The sequence below is a fragment of the Lithobates pipiens genome, unplaced genomic scaffold, assembly GCF_037356315.1.
Source record: "Lithobates pipiens isolate NorthernLeopardFrog02 unplaced genomic scaffold, aLitPip1_a1.2 Scaffold_23, whole genome shotgun sequence".
In the NCBI taxonomy this organism is placed as follows: Eukaryota; Metazoa; Chordata; class Amphibia; order Anura; family Ranidae; genus Lithobates; species Lithobates pipiens.
Window position 1 is genome coordinate 64983153 of NW_027507785.1, and position 23890 is coordinate 65007042.

Genomic DNA, 23890 nt, shown 5'->3' on the forward strand with positions numbered 1-23890 from the left:
TTGCATTAGCTTACAAAGGGTTCTAAAGTATTCTTAGGAAGACACTCATTTTTACAAACATTAAAAGCACACAGGTATGATGAAGTGATTAAAAACCCCACCTTGTTTTCCTTCCTTGGAAAAGAAGACCTAAATGCTGGTGGGAATTATATAACTGGACTATAATAATGGCTTAAAGAGGAAGTAAACCCTGATGGGTTTACTTCCTCTTTTTTTCCCTGCAAAGGTAAAGCATAATGGACTACTATGCATCGCATAGTAGCTCATTATGTGTCACTTACCTGACACAGGAGCCAGCGAAGTCGCCGCTGATCCCTGTAGTCCGCCGCGTCCATCTTGCTGGTGGCGTCTCGCAGCTCCGACCAATGACAGCGGCGAAGCCGCGATGACGTCACTCCCGCGCATGCGCACGGGAGTCGCGCCTCGCAGCTCCGCCGCTGTCATACGGCGAGGCCGCGATGACGTCACTCCCGCGCATGCGCACGGGAGTCGACAAATTTGGCAAATCCATTCTTGGACTTGCCGCATTTAGTGCGCATGCGCGCCGCTGTCTACGGCGCATGCGCCGTAGACAGCGGTGCCCATTTTCGGGCAAATATCTCCTAAACCATATAGGTTTAGGAGATATTACTTGGACCTACAGGTAAGCCTTAATCTAGGCTTACCTGTAGGTCAAAGTTGTTTGGAAGGGTTTACTTCCATTTTAACCACTTAAGGACCAGGCCTCTTTTTCAGACTTGGTGTTTTCATGTTTAAAACAGTTTATTTTGCTAGAAAATTACTTAGAACCCCCAAACATTTTATATTGGTTTTTTTTCTAACACCCTAGAGAATAAAATGGTGGTCATTGAAATACTTTTTTTCACACCGTATTTGCGCAGCGGTCTTACAAGCGCACTTTTTTTGGAAAAAATTCACTTTTTTGAATAAAAAAATAAGACAACAGTAAAATTAGCCCATTTTTTTTTTTTATATTGTGAAAGATAATGGTACGCCAAGTAAATTGATTCCCAACATGTCATGCTTCAAAATTGCGCCCGCTCGTGGAATGGCGTCAAACATTTAGCCTCAAAAATCTCCATAAGCGACATTTAAAAAATTCTACAGGTTGCATTTTTTGCGTTACAGAGGAGGTCTAGGGCTAGAATTATTGCTCTCGCTCTACCGATCGCGGCGATACCTCACATGTGTGGTTTGACCACCGATTTTCATATGCGGGCGCTACTCACGTATGCGCTCGCTTCTGTGCGCAAGCTCGTCGTGACGGGGTGTTTTAAAAAAAAAAAATTTTTTCTTATTTATTTTAATTGATTTTATTTTTACACTGTTTAAAAAAAATAATTAAAAAAAATGGATCACTTTTATTCCTATTACAAGGAATGTAAACATCCCTTGTAATAGAAAAAAGCATGACAGGTCCTCTTAAATATGAGATCTGGGGTCAAAAAGTCCTCAGATCTCATATTTGGGCTAAAATGCAAAAAAAACAAAACAAAACAAAACTGACATTTAAAAAAAATATACCTTTAAGAGGTATGGGCGGAAGTGACGTTTTGACGTCGCTTCCGCCCTCCTATGGTATAGAGACGAGTGGGGGCCATTTTAGCCTCACTTGTCTCTATGCCCAGCTAGGAAGAGGACCCGATCGCCTCCGCCGCTACCGACGACTCCGGTAAGTGGTGGAAGGTGCGGGAGGGCGGCGGGAGGGGGGTGGCACCTCTCCCGCCCCCGATAGCGGTGATCTCGCGGCGAATCCGCTGCAGAGACCACCGTTATCGTACAGCCAACCGCCGCCTGAAGAGATGGATATCTCGGTTGTGGCAGCAGCTGCTGCCGTTACCGAGATATCCCTCTTCAAAAATAGGACGTACATCGTCGTGCGGCGGTCGGCAAACAGATGGAAGAATCAGGATTACGCCAGGGTAAATCGGAAGGTTAGGATTAGGCTACTGGAGATGGTGACAAATGGATTAGGTTTTGGTAGCTAAAAGGGTAAGCAAGGTCAGATGGTAAATTATGATTGGGCTTGGACAGGTGGGTTAAAATTAGAACAGGACAGATATAAAGGTTAGGATTAGGTTAGAGCAGCTAGAAAGATTGGGATTAGACTAGAGTAGATAAAAGTTTAGGCTAGGGCAGATTGAAGGGTATAATTAGGTTTGTGTAAATGGAAAGTTAGGAATAGTCTAGGGGTAGATAGGAGGGTTAGGATTAGAATAGGGCAGGTGGCAGGGCTAGGATTACACTAGGACAGTTCTACCCTAAACTGATAGGTTAGGGTAGAATGGAAAGTCTAAGGAAGTTAGGTGGGTTAGGATTAACATAGAGCAAATGGGAGAGTAGCATTAGGCTAGGACAAAAAAGAGGGTAGGGTTTGGCTGGGGTAGATGGAAAGGTTATTGTTGTTGCATGGAGATTAGGGTTATATCTAGGGATGCACTTGACATCATGTACTCGCCGATACCAATTACCAATACCAAACGCCTACGAAGAGGGGTGGTTTTGGAGGTGGCGGGGGTTGTTGTTTGGGAGCCGGGTGATGGCAGGGTGGGAGGGGAGGGGTAAGTAAGGGCAAGGTAGTTGAGGGTGGGGTAAAATAGGGATTGTGGGCTGGGAGAGTTTAGATGGAAAAGGCTGTGATCGCTGGGGGGGGGGGGGGCATGGGGATAGGAGGGTTATTGGGAGACATGGGGGCAGAGGTGACAGCTGGTAGAGGGAAGGAGGAGACAACAGGCAAAAGTGACTGCTGGCATGGTACAGGAGACAGTCAAAGACTGCAGGCATGGTACAGGAGACAGTCAGGGACTAAAAGCATGGTATAGGAGACAGCTAGAGACTGCAGGCATCATGTAGCAAGTAAGCAATGCTTGTGGGCTGTTAGGATGGGCGGGCCTGCACCTAACGATGCCAATGGGAGGAGGAGGCGGGGAAGGTACTGTCCGGAGGGGAGGGCACTGTAAATGCCACTGAATGCCCCCAAAGTCTGTTGGGAGATTCAGGGAGTGTCACTCTTGTTTGTACCCCACAGCTCTCACTTGTTCTTCCTGTTGACCTCCACATCATTACAGGACAGTGTGGTGATAAGGAGGTCTCCAGGAGGAACCCCTGAACCCTGCAGGGAACACATAAGATCAAGACTCCCAGAATAAACAGTGATAAATAATTCCTCATGCCTCAATTATGTTCTTAGCATGTATTAAAAATACAGATCAAATTGTCATGAACAGGGCTGTATTTTTATCACTGAGGCCTGTAGGCATAAAATGTATGATAAAAACCAGTGGCGGCCCGCAGGCAGGGGCGGAGGACGCTGTCTATTGGCAGACTTAGATCTACTTCCCACGTTGATCTACAAGAATCTTAACTGTAAGTGTGCTATTTTTTGGTTAATAAGTTGGTTACATTTATTCTGATGTGAATCCTGCACTCCCGTCTTCTTGTCTTTTGCATTGGGTTATCCAGGATCCCTCTCTGGAAGCTGCAGGATCTTACTACTCCTTTGTTTTCTCTTATGGCCCGATTGGAACTTATTGGTGCCATTTCTATTGGATATTGAAAGCTGGGACGTGTAGTGTGCTGTGATGATTTGTGCATTTTCTAATTCATTAAGCCATTTTGGACAAATGGACCTTCGGGCATTATAATGTCATTGCCCAGTTGTTGCAATACCTTTACAACTTAATGATCCTTAATTCATTTCATTGCTAGTTATAAGTCCACCATTAAAATAGAAGCTTGTATATGAATGTAGGCAAGACACGCTTGTCTTTGCTTGTATACATATTGTGAAACAACCCTTTTCAGGATGGCTTGGCCCCTTACGTGTGTATGGGCCATCCTCCCCTGATGGTGGTCCTGCATACTAATACGTTATCTGAGAACTGCACATCATTTTGCAAACAGTTCTGTGATCGTGTTGGACACAGCAAAAGGTGCAGGGCCAATGACAATGGTTGACAATGGTTCTGTACTACATGCACTACACTAACTTTGCCCAACCATAGTATCACTGAATGTAAACAAAAGCTACTGTTAGCAGCCATGCCTCATTTACTGGTAATTGAGACACTAGTGAGTACCAGTGCAATCCAGTAACAGTGCCAACGATAATAAAATCTATCCCTCCATTGTTATTACCCCTCTACAGTATATTGTATATCGAAGCCATCCTATCTCTGATCTGACCTGTATATTAATCTCAGATATGTGGGTACAGTGAGAATGTGTAGCCCTAGAGGCTTTTGGGTGATCTGAGAATGGCCTAAACCAGTGGTTTTTAACCACTAGGGATGGGCTGACTGTTTGAGCCAAACATCAGTTCGACTCGAACATCGGCTGTTCGATCGCTCAACGAAAATCGAACATTATGGGCCGTTCGTATCAAATTTGAGCAGCGTGTCACGCCCCATAATGCACTGCGTCATCACAGTGCTTTGCTGGCCGATGATTGGCCAAGCATGCACTTTGACACGCATGCTTTGGCCACTCACAGCAAACAAAGCCATAATTGGCCAAAGGCAGGGTACCTTTGGCCAATTATGGCTCAGGGGGTTAAGTACATGCCCCCCACACTATATAAGGCCGCCTGCACGTCGGCCCTGTGTAGTGTGTTGCTGGCGTTATAGAGAGATAGAGAGAGAGAGTGTGTGTGATTTCATTTACTTTGAGCAGGCAGTTTATTCAGTTAGCTAGATCTCCTTGCAGACCGTTCCTGCTGTACTATTTCTAATCTACTTCAGACAGGCAGTTGATCCAGTTTAGCTAGATCTCACTGCAGACGGTTCCTGCTCTACTGTTTCTAATCTACTTCAGGCAGGCAGTTTATTCAGTTAGCTGCAGTGTATTTCATATATATATATATATATATATATATATATATATATATATATATATATATATATATATACAGTCAGACTGCTATATATACATTATCTTACAAAAGTGAGTACACCCCTCACATTTTTGAAAATATTTTATTATAGCTTTTCATGTGACAATACTGAAGAAATAACACTTTGCTACAATGTAAAGTAGTGAGTGTATAGCTTGAATAACAGTGTAAATTTGACCGAATGTGCAGAAACTGATTCAAATCCTTTAGATCCAGGATAGGTCTGAAATCTCCATTTGGTTTTGGAACAGTGAAGAGATTTGAGTAAAACCCTGAACCCTGTTCTTTTGGGTCCACTTCCACTATTACCCCCTGGGATAGTAAGTGATCTAAGGCCAAAAGTAGCGTTCTTCGCTTTGCTGGATCCTTGGGGACCCTTGACCTTAGGAAACGAGATGGTGGAATCTCCTGGAACTCTAGCTTGTAGCCCAGAGATATTGAGGAGGTTTCCCATTTGTCCTGAATCTCTTCCCGCCAGGCTTCTGCAAACTGCAGGAGCCTTCCCACCACTTGGCCGAGTGGGGGCACCCCTTCACAAGGAAGCTATCTGGCTCTGCTTGGCAGGCTTTTGCACCCAATTCTTTTTCTGCCCCTGGGCGTGAGCTTGGGCCTTTCCTCTAGAGGGAGGTTGGGAAGGCCGTCGCCACTGCTTCGAGCTTGATGCTCCGGGAGAAAGAGAACACCTAAATGATGGAGGTTTGTTCTTTTTGATTGGTAAGAGAGTAGATTTACCCCCTGTAATCTTTTGGGCAAATTTATCCAAGTCCTCCCCAAATAAGCGTTCCCCATTAAACGGGAACCCACTCAAATATTTTTTACACGACAGCTCAGCTGCCCAATTTTTGAGTCACAGGGACCTTCACATGTGTACCAACAGGAGAGACAAACGAGATGTTTGTTGGACAGAATCCAAAATCGTATCAATCATGAATCTGAGGAAGTTCTGCATAATTCTCCACTTCCTCACTGGGAAGGAGGCTAAGCATTTGCTTAACTTGTTCCTTGAGGAACTGACACAACACCACAGTTGCGACTGTAGGTTGCACTACAGCGCCAGCCTTGGAAAAGGAGGCTTTCAATAAAGTTTGCAGCTTCTTATCAGTTGGATCTTTAAATACCTGAGCATTATCCAAAGGACAGGTCAGGTTTTTATTCACACAAGAAACAGCCGATGGACAGCCAAGAAATGGGACCCCCCATTTCTTGGTGAAACTTTCCTCCAGAGGATAAAGCATTGAAAACCTTTTAGGAAGAGAAAACAGTTTATCGGGATGCCCCCAATCCTTGTACAACAATTTATCCATTAAGGGAGAAATTGGAACGGAAAAAGCAGTCTGTGGGATTCTCCTGACCCCCCAGGGATGAAACAGAGGATGTAGTGGCCTCAGCAGCGGGCATTCTGAAAGTGGTACACACCAATTCAGTGTAATATTGGACCTGCTTCTTGAGTGCCTGAGAGGAGGAGACTCTTTCCTCTTCCTCTGATTCATCCGACTGCTCTTGATCCCCATGCCATGATAGGGATCATTCCTCATTGTCAGAGGTGTCATCTGAAAGAGGAATTGCAGCAGAGGGAGGGGATCTATCACTTTTTTTGCTATCTTTTAGGGAAGCTGAAATAAAATTCATAATTCTCCCTTCAAAACCCTCCAATGTAGCCTTACAGGAGTCTTCTGTGACATACGCTGGGGCTGAAACATTAGGAGAGGCTGCAAAACCTGACAGGGGCACTGACTCATCCTGCGAGGCTGGCTCCAGTCTTGCAGGGGGAATGGTAACCTACAGGCATCTTTAGGACCCCTAGACCTAGGCGGTGATTTTCCAGTGCCCTTGTTACCTCCCCCTGAGACCCTCTTACGAGGAAACATAGTCCCAAGCTACAAAGCAGAGGTACTCTTACAAGGTGCAATCACTGTTGTGCTACAAGTCTCACCATATACCTATATGCTTAAACTGCACAACCTGATGCTGAGTAGATGTCTTAGGATTGCCTGGATGCTTACTGCCCACAGCTCTGTGTCCATCCAATTACAGATCCCTGGCACTCTGGGCTTTTTAAATTTGCCGCTTTGGCGCTTGCGCAGTGGAGCGCCGTGCACGGCCCTGCAACCACCCCCCCCCCCCGTTTTGCCTTAGGAGCGCACCCTTGTGCGTGCACGAGGACTATCAGCATCCAAGAGGAAGGAAGAGGACCACCTGATGAGCTGCGCGGGACCCCCCCAGACTACGTGGGACCTCTTTTTTAGCCCTTTTTGTGGCAGAGCCTGCAGCGGAGGATGTGAGCCGTCCGGAAATTGGATTCACTGAGCGTATATCCTGGAAAGGCATGTAAGTATACACCAGGCTGCTCTTTACTCCCTCTAGTGGCGGAAAACAGGTAAGACATACAACTACTCACATGAAGAAATCCATAATATACAATTTATATAGGATTAACTTCTTTTACCTGTCCCCGCCGCAGGAACTGCTGAAAACAGACAGTTTCCAATCTTCATCCATCATGGCGGGCAGAGTTGTGCCAACCTTCAGGGTTTTTTGGGTTCCTTCTCAGAGGAACATCTTACCTGGACCTTGTAAAAGACTCTGCCAGAAACTTTCGTGCCACTGTTTTAATAGTACACTAAGTCTGGTTTTCCCAGAGCCCAGTCTTCCAAAGGAGAGGACTTACAGGCAAAACCCTGTTTCTTCGGATGACGAAGCCCGGGTACCATATCATCTTGGGAGTCAAATATCGGCCCGTGATATGGATCCGGTTAGCATAGCCCTTAGACCCCTGCAGGGACCTGCATAGAGCTTTCTTCATAGCACATGTTTTACGTGACCAACCACCTTAGACACTGGCGAAAAAACTGAGGTGCCTCCCATATGGGAGGGGTTATATAGGGGAGGAATTCTCCTTAATTGGGGTTAGCCAGTGTCCAATCAAGGTGCCTATATAACCCACTATGTAATGAAGCTTCTGTGTCCCGTGATGTATGATCAAGAAATATATATACAGGCTTGTATATATATATATATATATATATATATATATATAGTCTAGCCAAGCCTATACCTGATACCTGACAGTGGGCCATTACTGACATACGAGTTCAAAGACACTTTTAGGCAGGTGACTCAGTGAGGTAGCTCATTAAATATATATCCACTGCATTGTAGTCCATCCAAGCCTATACATGACAGTGGGCCATTCTTGGAGTACTTGTTCACAGACACTTTCAGGCAGGTGACTCAGTGAGCTGCAGATCATTTAATATATATATATATATATATATATACAGGCTTGTGTATACAGTATATAGTCTATCCAAGCCTATACCTGACTATAGACAATTCCTGGTGTAATGTTTTTAGTTAACTTCAAGCTTTGTTTTGCTAATCTAATTGTACAGTAGGTCTGGAAGGCCACAAAGGAGGGCAGACACTCACAGGCCACTAAAAGAGGGCAAGCAGGCTCTGTGGCTACAGCCAACAGTGCTGGTCCTGGACACGGTGCATCCTCAGCACGTGGCCGTGGGCCACGCTTATCCTTTTTTTCAGCAGCTGGCCGTGTTGAGTCACAACATGCAGAAGAGTTGGTAGAGTGGATAACCAAGCCGTCCTCATCCTCCTCATCCTCTGTCACCCAGGCTCAGGGTACTTTGTCTGCCAATGCAGCTGCCAAAGCAGCCTCTTCCATCGGCTCAATGTCATCAGTCACTCCTTCCCTAGCCCCACCATCATGCCCTGAGGAGTCCCCCAAACTGTTCGACCACAGTGTAGGGTACATGCTGCAGGAGGATGCGCAGCGTTTTGAAGGCTCTGATGATGGTACCCAAGTTGAGGATGAAGGCATTATCGTGAGCCCAGAGAGAGAGGGTGCCCAAGAAGGACAAGAAACTGGCAGTTATGTTCCCCCATCTGCAGTATACTGGCAGGTTTGCTCCAGTGACAAGGAGGGAAGGGATGGTGAGGTCACTGACTCTACGTGGGTGCCAGATAGAAGAGAGGAGGAGGAGGAGGCACATCTCCAATGAGGCAGGATGCCCTCCAGGGGCCAGCTTAAGGGCAGGCAACTGACTCCGCATGTGCAGGGCGCTGCTGACTCCACACGTTTTTCCAAAAGTTCTTTGGTGTGGGCCTTTTATGAGACGTGTGCAGCAGATTGTCTGAAGCGTATCAAGCAAGGCCAAAACAGCAGCTGGGGCACCACATGCTTGATCAGACATATGCCGAGCTCCCATGCAGTCCGTTGGCAACAGTACTTAAAAGACCCACACCAAAGAACAAGGCAGACCTCCCCTTGCTCCTCATCAGCTGGGATCTCCAACCCCACTATAACTTCAGTCCTCTCAGAGACCTACACTGAGAGGAATGAAGGTGTAGAATTAGCTGTCCCAAGCACTTCCGGGCAATCTGCTAGTGGTACACCAACATGCAATTGTTGTAGGCAAATTTCCCTACCCCAGTTGCTAAACCGGCAAAAGAAAATCGGTCCCAGCCATTAACATGCTAAGTGACTGAATTCTAGTTTGGCTAAATTGCTAGCACTCCAACTGCTGCCTTTTCAGCTGGTAGACTCTGCCCCCTTTCAAGAATTTGTGGAATGTGCGGTACCTCAGTGGCAGGTTCATAAACGCCAATTTTTTTCTCGGAAGGCCATTCCGGCTCTCTACCGACATGTGGAAGGCAATGTCTTGGCCTCGTTGGACAGGGTGATCAGCGGTAAGGTGCATATTACCACTGACTCATGGTCCAGTAAGCATGGACAGGGACGTTACTCTTTCATGGTGCACTGGGTAACCCTGCTGGCAGCTGGGCAGGATGCAAGACAGGGTGCAGTATTGTTGGAGCTTGTTCCGCCACCACGCCTCCAAAATTTTGTAGTGCTGATTCTGCCACACCTCTCTCCTCCACCCCCCCATCTTCTTCTTCCTCTATGGCCTCTTCCTGCGCAGATTTGTCCTTGGAACCAGCGGTGCTCCATAGGCGTTCTAGGGGCTATGCAAGCACTCAGGTAAATAGATGACATGCAGTTCTTGAGTTGGTCTTCTTAGGGGATAGGAGCCACACTGGGGCAGAGATTCTGGCAGCTCTGCAGGGGCAGGTTCAGAGGTGGTTGGCGTCATGCCAGCTTCAGCCAGGAATGGTAGTTTGCGACAATGGCACCAACCTCCTCTCCGCCCTCTGACAGGGACACTTCACCCATGTTCCCTGTTTGGCTCAGGTCCTTAATTTGGTGGTGCAGCGGTCCTTGTGCAGGTACCCAGGCTTACAGGATCTCCTGAGGCAGGCCAAGAAAGTCTGTGGGCATTTCCGTCAGTCATATAATGCCAGTGCTTGGTTGGTTGTCCTCCAGAAGGAATGCAACCTGCCCAAGAACCGCCACATCTGTGACATGCCCACCAGGTGGAGCTCAACGTTGGCAATGCTCCAGTGGCTGCACAAGCAGCAGAGGGCCATCAATGTGTACCTGTGAGACTATGGCACCAGGACAGTGTCAGGGGAGCTTGGCTTTTTTTGCCATGCCAGTGGCTCATGATCAAGGATGAAGGATGATTGTGCATTTTCTAATTCATTAAGCCATTTTGGACAAATGGATCTTTGGGCATTATAATGTCATTGCACAGTTGTTGCCCAACCTTTACAACTTAATGATCCTTAATCCATTACATTGCTAGTTATAAGTCCACCATTAAAATAGAAGCTTGTATTGGGTCATCCAGGCGGCATTGGGTCATCCAGGATCCTCTCTGGAAGCTGCAGGATCTTACTACTCCATGACCTTTGGTTTCTCTTATGGCCGATTGGAACTTATTAGTGCCATTGATATTGAATATTGAAAGCTGGGACTTGTAGCGCGCTGTGGTGGTTTGTGCATTTTCTAATTCATTAAGCCATTTTGGACAAATGGACCTTCAGACATAATAACGTAATTGCACTGTTGTTGCCCAACCTTTACAGACAATTAATTCTACACAGGAGGCAGTGCTAAATAAATGTTTACTATTGAATTACTATTGGCAGGAACTTAATGATCCTTAATCCATTTCCTTGCTAGTTATAAACCTTCCCATAGAATATAAGCCTTGTATTCATATTGTGAAACACCCTAGCCAAAGCTTTTGGCCCTGGTACCTTATAAACTTTTTAACCACATCAATATTAATTACTGGGAATACATTTTTCCAGTGAAGGTGTTGTGCAATTGATAGCCCTTATATAAGTTGATGTTGAAGGCTTTGGCAGGCAAGTGGTCAAGATGAACAATTACTTTGGTTTCATGCTGCTCCTTTGCTGTGGATGGCATCTGTCTCTCGCAGCCACCACAAGTGAGTATAACTAGCAAAAGTATATTCATACGTTGAATAGGATAAATGTTAATTGGGGGGGGGGGGGGGGTTGCTACACTATGATAATCAGATGGGGTGTACAATGGTATCTAGACATAGTGTGAAAAAGGAAATGTAGCCACAGTGGGGAGATGGGTTGTGCAAGGGGGTGTAGGCACAGTAGTAGAGAATAAGAGGGGGTGTGCAGGCATGGTGGTGAGAAGGGATGTGCAAGCAGAGTGTTGACATGGGATATACAGGAGAGTGCAGGCATGGTGGTGGCATGGGATTTGCAGGGTGATGCAGGCGAGGGGGTAAGAGAGAGTGTGCAGGCATGGTGGTGACATAAAGTATGCAGGGGAAATGCAGATATGGCGATAACATGAGGTATGAAGGGAAAGGAAGGAGGGAGCTGGTATTGTGGTCACCAAACCTAAAAACCTTTTAAAAATCCATATATCATATATAAACGGTGTTCAAATCACATGTGAGGTATCACCGCGATCGTCAGAGTGAGAGCAATAATTATAGCCCTAGATCTCCTCTGTACCTCTAACCTGATAACCGGAATATTCGCCTATTGAGATTTTTAGGTACTGTGGTTTGTCGTCATTCCACAAGTGCATGCAATTATAAAGTGTTTGGTATCTATTTACTCGGCGTAACATTATCTTTCACATTATGCAAAAAAATTAGGCTAATTTTACTGTTTCGTTTTTTTTTAATTCATGAAAGTGTCCCTTTTCCCAAAAAGTTGCGTTCAAAACACCGCTGCACAAATACCGTGTGACATAAAATATTGCAACAATCGCCATTTTATTCTCTAGAATAGGGATGAGCTTCATGTTCGAGTCGAACATACGTTCGACTCGAACATCGGCTGTTCGTCCGTTCGGCGAAGTCCGAACATTTTGGTCCGTTCGCACCAAATTCGTGTGGCGCTCACGGCCCACAATGCACTGCGATGGCGCAGTGCATTGCTGGCTCATGATTGGCCAAGCATGTACTGTGACCCCGCATGCTTGGCCAATCACAGCGCAAGCAGCGAGGAGAGCCATGATTGGCCACAGGCAGGATGCCTGTGGCCAATCATAGCTCAGGCTGTGTAGTGCACGCCCCACACTATATAAGGCCGCCAGCGCAGCGGCCTTGTGTAGTGTGTTGGCGTCTGAAGCAGTGGGTGTTCTGTGTTCCTTCAACACAGTACACACCGATCGTTTTCAGCCGATTTTCGATCTTGCTGTTGTGTAGTGGTTGTTGTCTGCGTGCCCTGACCGCAGTATACACCGCTATATTCACCTCACCTATATAGCTAGTGATCTATCATTTATAATAGAGCTTGCAGTCAGTAGTGTTAGGAGCTTGTGCGTGCTGTCTGCGTGCTCTGTACCCAGTACATACCGCTATATCCACCTACATAGCTGTTCTCTATTTGAACCCACTTGCCATCTGAGTTATTGGAAGTTGTGTGTGCCTCCAGAACAGCACAGTATACATCTGTATATGTCCCTTTATCTCTGGTGTTCTATAATAAAGGCATCTGCAGGAGTTAGTGGGTGTTCTGTGTACCTTCAACACTGTACACACCGATCGTTTTCGGACGATTTTCGATCTTGCTGTTGTGTAGTGGTTGTTGTCTGCGTGCCCTGACCGCAGTATACACCGCTATATTCAACTCACCTATATAGCTAGTGTATTGCTCCGTCGAAATTTAGCTGTCCGAATTTCCGCCAGCCAAAAATTGATAGCAGGTTCTCAATTTTCCCAATGTAATAACTTTCTATCGGTTATTCTGATCGTGTGTATGCAATTCCGACATGCCAAAAATCACGCTTGCTCAGATTCAACTACGAGACAGAAGCTGTTGGCTACTGGCTATTGAACTTCCTTTTTCTAGTCACGTTGTATGTGTTGTACGTTGCAGGTTGCAGTGTCGTGGCACCAGCACCAGTGCCTAAAGCCCAATTTTTCTGCCCCTGTTTAACAGGGGCGTTTAATTACAATTTTTGATGCAATGCTTTGCAGCAGGGCTAATTCCTGCAATAAAACTAGAGTATATGGGAGAGGTTGCAGTGTGGTGGCACCAGCACCAGTGCCTAAGGCCCAATTTTTCTGCCCCTGTTTAACAGGGGCGTTTAATTACAATTTTTGATGCAATGCTTTGCAGCAGGGCTAATTCCTGCAATAAAACTAGAGTATATGGGAGAGGTTGCAGTGTCGTGGCACCAGTACCAGTGCCTAAGGCCCAATTTTTCTGCCCCTGTTTAACAGGGACATGTAATTACAATTCTTGATATAATATTTTACAGGAGGGCCCGTTCCTGTGCCCACCCAGAGCAACGGTGAGGACTTATAGTGTTGTGGCACCAGCACCACAACCACCAAAGGTCAATTTTTCTACCACTGTTCAACAATGGCATGTAATTACAATTCTTGATATAATCGTTCACAGCAGGGCGCTCCAGCGCCCACCAAGAGTCACTTTGAGGGCTTACAATGTTGTGGCAAAACCAACACCTTGTTCCGCCATTTCTGCAGAGCATATAGGGCAGGCCCCTACTTTCAAACATCCAACTTACAAACGTTTCCTACTTGCAAACGGAAGGAGACAACAGCAAGTGAGATGAAAAAAGATGGACGACAAAACAAATTATACAGGGGTGATAACCCTTCCCTATGTTTTCCAAAAAGCTTAAAAATAGTTTTTTTGACTGGAGCTACACTTTAAAAATGTACCAGTTGAAAATTACAAACAGATTCAACTTAACACAACAAACCTACACAGTCCCTGTCTTGTTTGCACCGCCTGTATACTGCTGTTCTGAGTATATAGGGCCTGGGGGCCACACGCATTTCCTTTTTTTAAATATGGGTACGGGGTTCCCCTTAATATGCGTACAAGACCCAAATAGGCTTGTAATGGGCAGGGCCATTTGCCATTTTTCTCAATGATTTTCAATCATATTGCAGGAACCAGATATAACATTAAAACCGCAAGCAGTTTTAAATGGTGTTATTTCCGTTTAATGTCATTTTGTGCAGGGACTGTTCTAAACACGGGAAACACGTGGCACTTCACAGGCATCCTACAGACACCCCCCAGGCACCATATTTAAAGGAATATTGCACTTTTTTTTTTCACTTTAATCGTCATTAAAATCAGTGCTCCCGCCAAAACGGCCATTTTCAAAAACATTTTAGGCATTGACCCATGTCCCCTGGGGCAGGAGCCAGGTCCCCAAACCCTTTTTAGGACAGTAACTTGCATATTAGCCGTTAAAATTAGCAGTTTTAATTTCGAACGTTCGAGTGCCATAGACTTCAATGGGGTTCTAACGTTCGTACGAATTTGGGGTCCATTCGAAAGTTCTGGTGCGAACCGAACCGGGGGGTGTTCGGCTCATCCCTACTCTAGAGTCTCTGCTAAAATATATATATATATATATATATATATATATATATATATATATATATATGTATATATATCATGTTTGGGGGTTCAAAGTAATTTTCTAGCAAAAAATATGTATTTTAACTTGTAAACACCAAATGCCAAAAATAGACTTAGTCATGAAAGGGTTAATATGACTGAAACTACACTAAACTTACTTAACAAGATATAAACAAAAAATATATAACACCTCTAACTACTTGTCTTCTCATGACATTCTATACCAAGATACCTTATATGTCATACTGAAATTGGCTACACAAGAAACATCCAGCTATATTTTACTGAACATTTGATCAAGGTCATTCATACACACTATATTTATTATGACTAATCATAAAACCAAATATGTTTTACAAGCTTGCTGTGAATATAATAGAACACCTATAAGTGCCAAATTATGAATTTGAAATAATATTCTAACACAGGTTCCAGGTTTTGACAGGTACCCGCTCCCCACTTCTGCTCGGAACGCTTAAAGGATCTGAGTGGATGTTCTCCTCCCTCTTCCATCCTGTAGTCTTCTGGGACATGTCACAGGTCCAGAAGACCACGGGACTATTCACAATGCGTAGCATGGCTCGCACATGCGCAGTGCCACAAGCTGTCACAGCTGGGTGCCCACAGTTAAGATGCTGATGCCGAGGACCAAAGAGGGATGGAGAAAATGGCTTGGGTGAGCACGGCGCTGGATCTTGGGGCAGGTGAATGTCTATTTATTAAAAGTCAGTAGCTACAAGAATGTCTGGAGGTCCTCTTCAACCACTTGCCTACTGGGCACTTTTATCCCATTCCTGCCAAGGGCAATTTTCACCTTACAGCGCTGTCACACTTTGATTGACAACTGCGCGGTCATGCAACACTATACCCAAAATACACTTTTATTATTTTTTTTCACACAAATAGAGCTTTGGTTTGGTGGTATTTAATCACCACTGGCTTTTTATTTTTTTGATAAATAAACCAAAAAATACAGAAATTTTGGAGAAAAAAAATGTTTTTCACTATTATAAAATTTAGCAAAAAGACAATTTTTCTGCTTCACTGATGTGCGCTGATGAGGCTGGACTTATGGGCATTGATAGCACCAATAGGCATCGCGGACGGGTACTTTTGGGACTGCACTGACACTGATAATCACACGTTTCTACGAGTGTGAAGTTATACACAAAAAACCTTTCTATGTTTGCCTGCCTTGGAAAATAAAGTCTGAGATATCACTAGAACCTTAAAGAGGAAGTAAACCCTGATGGGTTTACTTCTTCTTTCATTCCCTGCAAAGGTAAAGCATAATGGACTACTATGCATCGCATAGTAGTCCATTATGTGTCACTTACCTGACACAGGAGCCAGCGAAGTCACCGCTGTCTCCTGTAGTCCGGCGCATCCATCTTCTCGTGGGTCTCGCCGCCCCGCCGCTGCCATTTGGCGAAGCCGCAATGATTTCACGCCCGCGCATGCGCACGGGAGCCGCCACTCGTGGCATATCACCATTGACCGCGGTGCGCTCAGTGCGCCTGCTCGCCGCTGTCTACGGCGCATGCGCCATAGACAGCGGTGCCTGTCTTTTCGGCAAATATCTCCTAAACCGTGTAGGTTTAGGAGATATTTCCTGGACCTACAGGTAAGCCTTAATCTAGGCTTACCTGTAGGTCAAAGTGTGTTGTAAGGGTTTACAACCACTTTAATTGCCAAGGAACCAGAGATCTGAAGGAGTCCAGACAGCGCAGTCTATGATTGGAAGAAAGATCTAGAAGAGATTACGGCCTAGTCAAAGGGTGAGATCCAGTGTATTTTGGGGTTATCCTGATCTAGACCTCACCATTCTTCCCATATTACCATGTGCAATAAACTTGTTCTATATGTTGTCATTTATTACAGTGAATGATGTCAACGATGCTGAGCAAACAACTGCAACTGAGATGCCAAGTAAGTGAATCTGGTACATTTCTAATGTAGCTGAAGATCAATATTCATATGCAAATACTGAAGATCAGTTTAAAGTGATTGTAAAGTCTCTAATAAACATATCATACTTACCTGCTCTGTGTAATGGTTTTGCACAGAGTAGCCCTGATCTTCTTCTTCTTGGGTCCCTCTTTGGCACTCCTGGCCCCTCTCCCCTGTTAAGTGCTCCCACAGTAAACGGCTTTCTATTCAGCTTTCTATTCAGACACAGAGCTGTGGCCCAGCCCGCCCCCTCTCTCTCCTCATTGGCTCACTGAATTTGATTGACAGCAGTGGGAGCCAATGACCCTGCACTGCCATCTCAGCCAATAAGGAGGGAGAGCCAAGACACTCCTGCAACATTCCTCGATGGAGACGGGGCTCAACTAAGTATTTGGGGAGTTGGGGGGGGCTGCTGCACACCCTGTTAAGTGGGCAGGTCATTCTTGGGGAGGGAATGTCTTCCCTGGAGAGGAAGGGCCAGACTCAGCAGAGTGGTTGAGCAGAAAGGCAGGAGGATTGGTTGGCGTCCTGGAAATGGAAGGAAAACATATCCCATCTTTAGCCAGGAAATTATCCACAACCATGCTGACATTGGCTTCTTCTTCTTCAACACCTGCATTCTCATTGGGCTCATGATTGAGGTAGGAGTATCCCCACCACCAGGGCAGGACTTAGGGTGGTGGGGGCCCCTGGGCTTGAGTCACTTTTGGGCCCTACCTTCTATACATTACCATATTTATCGGCGTATAACACGCACCCCAAGTTTAGGAGGGAAATTTAAGGAAAAAACGTACATTTAAATGGCCATCAATGCTGCCTTATCAGTGTCCATTTGCACCCTTGCCCGTCCATCTGCAGCCTTGTCCAATGTCATTGCAGCCTTGCCCCAGTGTCATTTGCAGCCTTGTCATTGCAGTCTTGACGTTTAAAAATGTCACTGGCAAGATACAGAGTCCTGTGTATCTTGGCGGCTCACAGGTCCTCTCGGCATCTCATGGGTCCCGAGCGGAGCCCAGAGTAGCCGAGTGTACTCGGCTTGGGTCACAATCACGTCCAGTCTCTGTTATGTCCATCACAGGGGGGAACTGGGCATGACTGTGAGTGTAGCCGAGCCGAGTACACTCAGCTATGTATCTCGGCGGGGCCCATGGGCTTGAGCCCAGTCAAGCCCAATGGTAAGTCCGGCCCTGCCCACCACCCACAGAAATTCCATTAACCCCCTCCCCAGCCTGCATTTTTCTGGAGGTGGGGTCTATGGGGTCCCACACAAGGTTCCCCACAGCCCAGTGTGGCATGTGTGCAGACTGCTGATGTGTCCATCCACATTCCTGGCTCCTGAGCCTCTTCATGCTGGAGAGCAGCATCTGCCAGCCTGAGTGTCAGCTCTTCTGCCTCTACTCACACATTGCTGACCTGGCACATCTTATCCTCATTCCTTTATTATACTATCACTGCCTCAATCCCAAGACATTACCCAGGGCAGTTATATAATGAACTCTCATTGTGTGTGTGTGTGTGTGTATATATATATATATATATATATATATATATATATATATATATATATATATATATATATATATGCCATCTTGTAAAATTGGGCACACAGCCAGACTGGGCTTGGGATGGAGGAGGAGAACACGGTATGGAGCAGATGGGACTGGAGTAAGAGGAGGTCACAGGGTGGAGACAATGGGACTTGAGGAGGACATGGGATGAAGGAGATGAGACCGGAACAGGACATGGGATGGAGGAGATGGGATTGGAGGAGGACATGGGATGGAGGAGATGGGATTGGAGGAGGAGAAGGACATGAGATGGAGAAAGAGGACATAAGATGGGAGGAGGAGGATGTTGGGTGGAGGAGATAGGATTGGAGGAGGAAGAGGACATGGTATGGAGGAGGAGGAAATGGGATGGGGGAGATGGGACTGGAGAAGAAGGAGGAGAAGGAGGACATGGGATGGAAGAGATGGGACTGAAGGAGGAGGAGGACATAAGATGGAAGAGATGGTATTGGAGGAGGAGATGGGACTAGAGGAAGAGGACATGGGATGGAGGATATATTAAGTTGTAAGAGTGTTAAAATAAAAGTGGGTGCACTGAAGGACATGGTGGGATGGCCAGTGAGCGGATTCAGTGGGACAGTGGGACAACCAGTGGGTGGGCCCTAGAGAATGTTGGTGGTCAGGACCAGGGGGGCCCAGGCCAAGAAGTGAGGGCAATTCCCTTCATCAGACAAAAAAATAATTACCCTTTTCACCTCTATCCAAAACTGAACAAAAAGATTTGGCTGGAGTTGGGATTTTAGTATATGTTTACATGTTTGACATGTGGTCTTTATAAGAAGCTTTACAAAAAAAAGCTAACATTTTAGTAGAACTAAAATTTTAGAAAATTGTTTGCTTCTGTCGATGACTTAAATGCAGACTATAGAATGACATTAAACGTTTTTTTGTTTTGTTTTTATCTCTACAGATACAACTTTTTCACTTCCTGTTGAAACCCGGAGATGTATTTCCAGACCAGGTTCAGTATTTTCCATCTTACCATAATAACAATAAAAATTGAGGTTGTGATGGGTCAGCACTAGTACTGTAATAAGGAAATCAGTCAACTACATTATTTTAAAAGAAAAATAAAACTATAAAAACAGATTTCACAAAACATTTCACATCACCACTTCACATTTCCTGAGTCCTCTTATCACCATACCCAATTTTTCTAAAATAATAAAGCTATAGCCCTCATGTATAGTTGGGTAATAACTGCCCAGTGGCACCACAGAGTGAAGAAGCCTAAATGGGAACACGTAGCTGTTTTTCAATAAAAGGACTAAACACTAGTAGATTTTCCAACAAAGTTTTGCACAAACATTCATATGAAAATTATTACCAATACATTAGATGATGTGGCAAACAAAAAGTGAATACATGAGTGCAAGCAAAATATATTAACTAAAAATATTACACAGCAGCGCAAATTAAAAACACCAGTAACAAAAAGTTCAGCTATTGTGAAATATTTTTAGTGTATATATTTTGCTTGCACTAATTTATTCACTTTTTTTTGTTGTTTGAAAGTAGCAGCAGTTATTATATATATATATTTTTGCTAAATAATCTTTCATAGTGTGGTGTTTTTGAGTTAAGTTACATTTGATAATATGAAAATGCCACTGGAAAATACTTAAAAATTAGATTTTGGAATGAATAGACTTTCCCGAACTAACACTTTTCTCATCATTAAGGTCAAAAACAAATGTCAGTTTGACCCAGCTAACGATTAGAAGATATTTAAATGAATGTTCTTAAAGCGGAGTTCCACCCAAAAATGGAACTTACGCTTTTCGGATTCCTCTTACCCTCTCCGGTGTCACATTTGGCAGCTTTCATGGGGGAGGGGGGAGCAGATGCCTGTCTAATACAGGTATTTTGCTCCCACTTCCGGACATAGATACCCGAGCCACCTGCAGGTATCTACACCACTTCCGGCACCTTCTCCGTCCCCCTCGCTGTCTAGTGGGAGACACACAGGTCCCAGAAGACAGCAGGAACCAGTGGGATCGTACAGCGCGAGTCACGCATGCGCAGTAGGGAACCAGAACCTTCCGGATCGATCAGCTTCAGGGGGCTGACATCGCGGGCGCCCTGGACAGGTAAGTGTCCTTATTTTAAAAGTCAGCAGCTGCAGTATTTGTAGCTGCTGACTTAAAAAAAAAAAAAAAATCGGCCGAACTCTGCTTTAAAACAAACATTTTCCAACAGAATTCTACTTGTGTATGGCCAGCTCTAGGTGGATTATAATTGGCTAATGGCTAGCACAGATTGGCGGTAGAGACAACAGTTTCCAAAAGCGTGACACCACCACCATAATCTGGATATGCTCTTACCAGAAGCTGTAGACCTTCTAATTAAAGAGAGGTCAAATGCACATATGGCCACATACCCTGGCCAGGGTGAACACAGTGCTCTCCCACCACTTCGGATAATGTGTAGCTTGTATTCTTTATCTTGCCATTACTCTGTTAGAGCCGCAATCAATATGAGAAAAAGAAGCTCCATATGGTGTAATATTGTACTATATAGTTTAATAGTAAAAAAGAATTGCACTTACATTTAAAAGGAACATAATTTGCAGATAAAAAACAGCCCGCCGCCGCATCCCGCTTCTGCATACCTTGCTAAAAATGCAACAAAAATGCATTCCCTTTAAATCCTATAGGACTCTTCACACCACTGTTCTGTGGGTGTGGTGAGTTTTGAAAAGCTATTTTCAAAACCCCACCAAAAATGCAGCTGACCATTGAAGTGAATGGAAAAGCATGGCAAAGATGCATTTAAAGGAAGGATGTGCTGGATGGAGCTAGAAGGAAGTGTAGCGGTAACGCCGTAGGGGCTGCTTAGTGATGTGGCCCACCTGTCACTCTGCCCAGCCCGACATTCACTTCTCAGTCACTTTAGAGACAACAGTCCATATGTTTGTTTTTGTTGTTTTTATCGAGGGGATAAACTTGGATGGGTAAGGGATTATATGGGATGCCCCATAGGCGTGCACACAGGGTGTGCCAGGTGTGCCTGGGCACACCCTAATCACCCCGTGTGGTGCAGATTCCAGCTGTTTCGACCCTTGGTATTTCACCAAAGCCCCATAATGGGGCTCCTAAAAAAATAATAATAAAATAAATAAAATTGTAAAAAATAATAAAAAAATAAAATAATGAAAATAAAAACTACTGACACCAGCCACTGGCTTACTGACACCAATCTCTGACACTGTCCATTGCTCTACTGACACATGTATATGTACACACATGCACACACACACGCATATGTGTTTGAGCTTTGGGGTGCACACCAATAAAATAGGCTGTAAAAATAAAATAGGCTGCACACACCTATAGGATGCCCAGTGGAACAATAAACTGGCAGATTGTATAGCAATAAATTGGGACAAAACTATTTACACTCTTTGTACATATTTATTTTCTAGACTCCTCATGCACATCTCTTGCTTGCAGACTATTGATCTCTCTCTCTTCCTCCTGTACAACTCTTTACTACAGGTGCAGCTAGCACATGTTTAGGCCTCAGTAATTGCCCTTTACAGGCCGGGCCCCTATAGTGTAGCAGAAAATATGGAATGTCTCTTTAGTGCTAGCTGTTCTAGCAGGTGGACTACTGCTCCCAGTCAGCCCTCTTCAGGCTCTGCCAGCCCTCCTGGCTGCAGCTGCCTGACTTCACTGCCCGTAACATCACAATTCACACTGCTGGCTCTGCACCCATCCCAGACTGCACACTCCCAGTCCTCTCAGGCATGCCTCCCCAGTCCTCCTGACTGTGCATTTCACTCACCAGCCCTCTTGGTTCCCTCCTGAAGACTTGCCCGGCAGTACTAGCTCCTGCTGTCCTCTCTGACTCCTCCTGTGCCTCCTGCCATGATCCTTCATGCTTTCTTGAAAGGATCCGTCCTGCACCCAAGTCCCAGGCTCAAGGTCACCCCCCAGACTGGGGAGCTCCCTCAAAGGCTCCAACAGCCTAGTACTCCAGTTCCACCGACAACTCCTCCCCAGCTGGGCTAACTCTAGGTATTTAAGGAGGCCTGCCAATCCAGATTGGGGATTGGTCAGGGCTCCTTAGAATACCCCAGGCAGCTCTACCTCACCTCTCCTCCTCTCCTTATAGAATCCTCTATAAGGAAGAGGGAGGTCTAAGCGAACCTGCCTGTGAGTCACCAGCTGCTAAACTCTGAGCCATTCTGAGCCACTCTCAGCCCACACAAATCAAAACAAACAGGCTAACTTCCAGCCAGGGCTGTCTACATTTTTCTACACTTACAAAAAATCTAATCTAGCACTTACCTAATGTAGAGGGTGCTACAGAAGGATATGCTGGAGCTGGAGAGAGTACAAAGAAGGGCAACGAAACTAATAAGGGAACTGGACGCCCTACATTACGAGGAACGACTACAAGCACTAAATTTATTCTCGTTGGAGAAGAGACGCTTGAGAGGGGACATAATAGCGATCTACAAATACCTCAATGGTGATCCCAGCATAGAAAAATAACTATTCAGTCTCAGGGAGTGTACAAGGACACGGGGCCACACAATGAAATTGGGGGAGAAGCGGTTTAACTTTAAATTGCGCAGGGGGTTTTCAATGTCAGGGCAATAAGGATGTGGAATTTTCTTCCACAATCGGTGGTGGCAGTGGGGAGTATGGATATTTTTAAAAGACTCTTGGATGTGTGTCTTAAAAAGCACAACGCACAGGGATATGGGTAATAATTATAGACACTGACACATGTGCACCTACACACATTGAACTGGATGGACTATTGCCTTTATTCAACCTTGCCTACTATGTAACTATGTAAATGCACTTGCTTTTTTGGTGTGTTTTTTTGAGTCACATGTCCATATTTCACATGTGCAGGGCACCTGGAAAACACACTGGAAATGCACAGGAACACAAACGCAATATTCCCAGAGCACACGTTCCTGCAGAATGGCTGTAGATGTAGACGGGTAATGCAGCAACCACTGGCTGGAAACCGAAGACAATCAGAGTGACAGTATGTCACCAGCGCAGTATGAATATCCAGAACTGGTCCATAGCTTTATTCAGTGATCACATCATAACATCTGAAACAACATTTTGGAGCCATGAAGGACCCCCTCACATACCTGATGAAGGGTTCCTGTAGGCTCAGAAATGTTGCTTCAGATGTTATGATATGATTGCTAAATAAAGCTTTGGACCCGTTCTGGATATTAATGGTGTGCTGGTGAAATACTTTTGCTTGAAAACACATCAAACATTTGTCAAAAATGGATATAAATTTTTACTGTGTTTTTGCTCCAGAGCAATGTGAAAGCAGCCTAGAAGGCAAAGGCATAAAACACAGAGAAGCCAGCATGCTCAATAGCAGTGAAAATATCATTAAAGTCATGCAATAAAGTACTTGGAACTGTAGCAAAAAAATTTAGTTTTACTACTAAAATGCAAGTCTACTTTACACTTTCCTTTTGTGAAATCCTTATGATTTGGTAGCTCTTGATCTGGTCACACACATGGGAATTTTGAATCAATTTCAACCACTTTCCATTGACTTGTCAATTGTGAAGTCAAAACTGAGCTTCAATACACCTTATTATAAGATTGAATTGCAAATAGCGGCACTTTTTGTGAAAGCGGACCATCCAAAACAGTTATTTTATGTCTTTGATTGCTTTGTAATTTTGAAAAAAAAAATTTATTGAAAGTTCAGTTGTTCTATCACATTT

The 23890-nt window shown here is 44.9% G+C and overlaps 1 protein-coding gene across 1 annotated transcript in view; it reads left to right on the forward strand.

Annotated features, from left to right (window-relative positions):
* Window positions 1-11042: 11042 nt before the first annotated feature.
* The window catches only part of LOC143927607 (uncharacterized), a 49205-nt gene continuing 36357 nt past the window's right edge, over window positions 11043-23890 (forward strand). Inside the window, exons 1-3 of the mRNA XM_077451770.1 lie at window positions 11043-11202; window positions 16535-16582; window positions 19082-19132. Coding sequence (XP_077307896.1) covers window positions 11133-11202; window positions 16535-16582; window positions 19082-19132 — 169 coding nt within the window. The 5' untranslated portion in view covers window positions 11043-11132. The remainder of the gene's footprint in view (window positions 11203-16534; window positions 16583-19081; window positions 19133-23890) is intronic.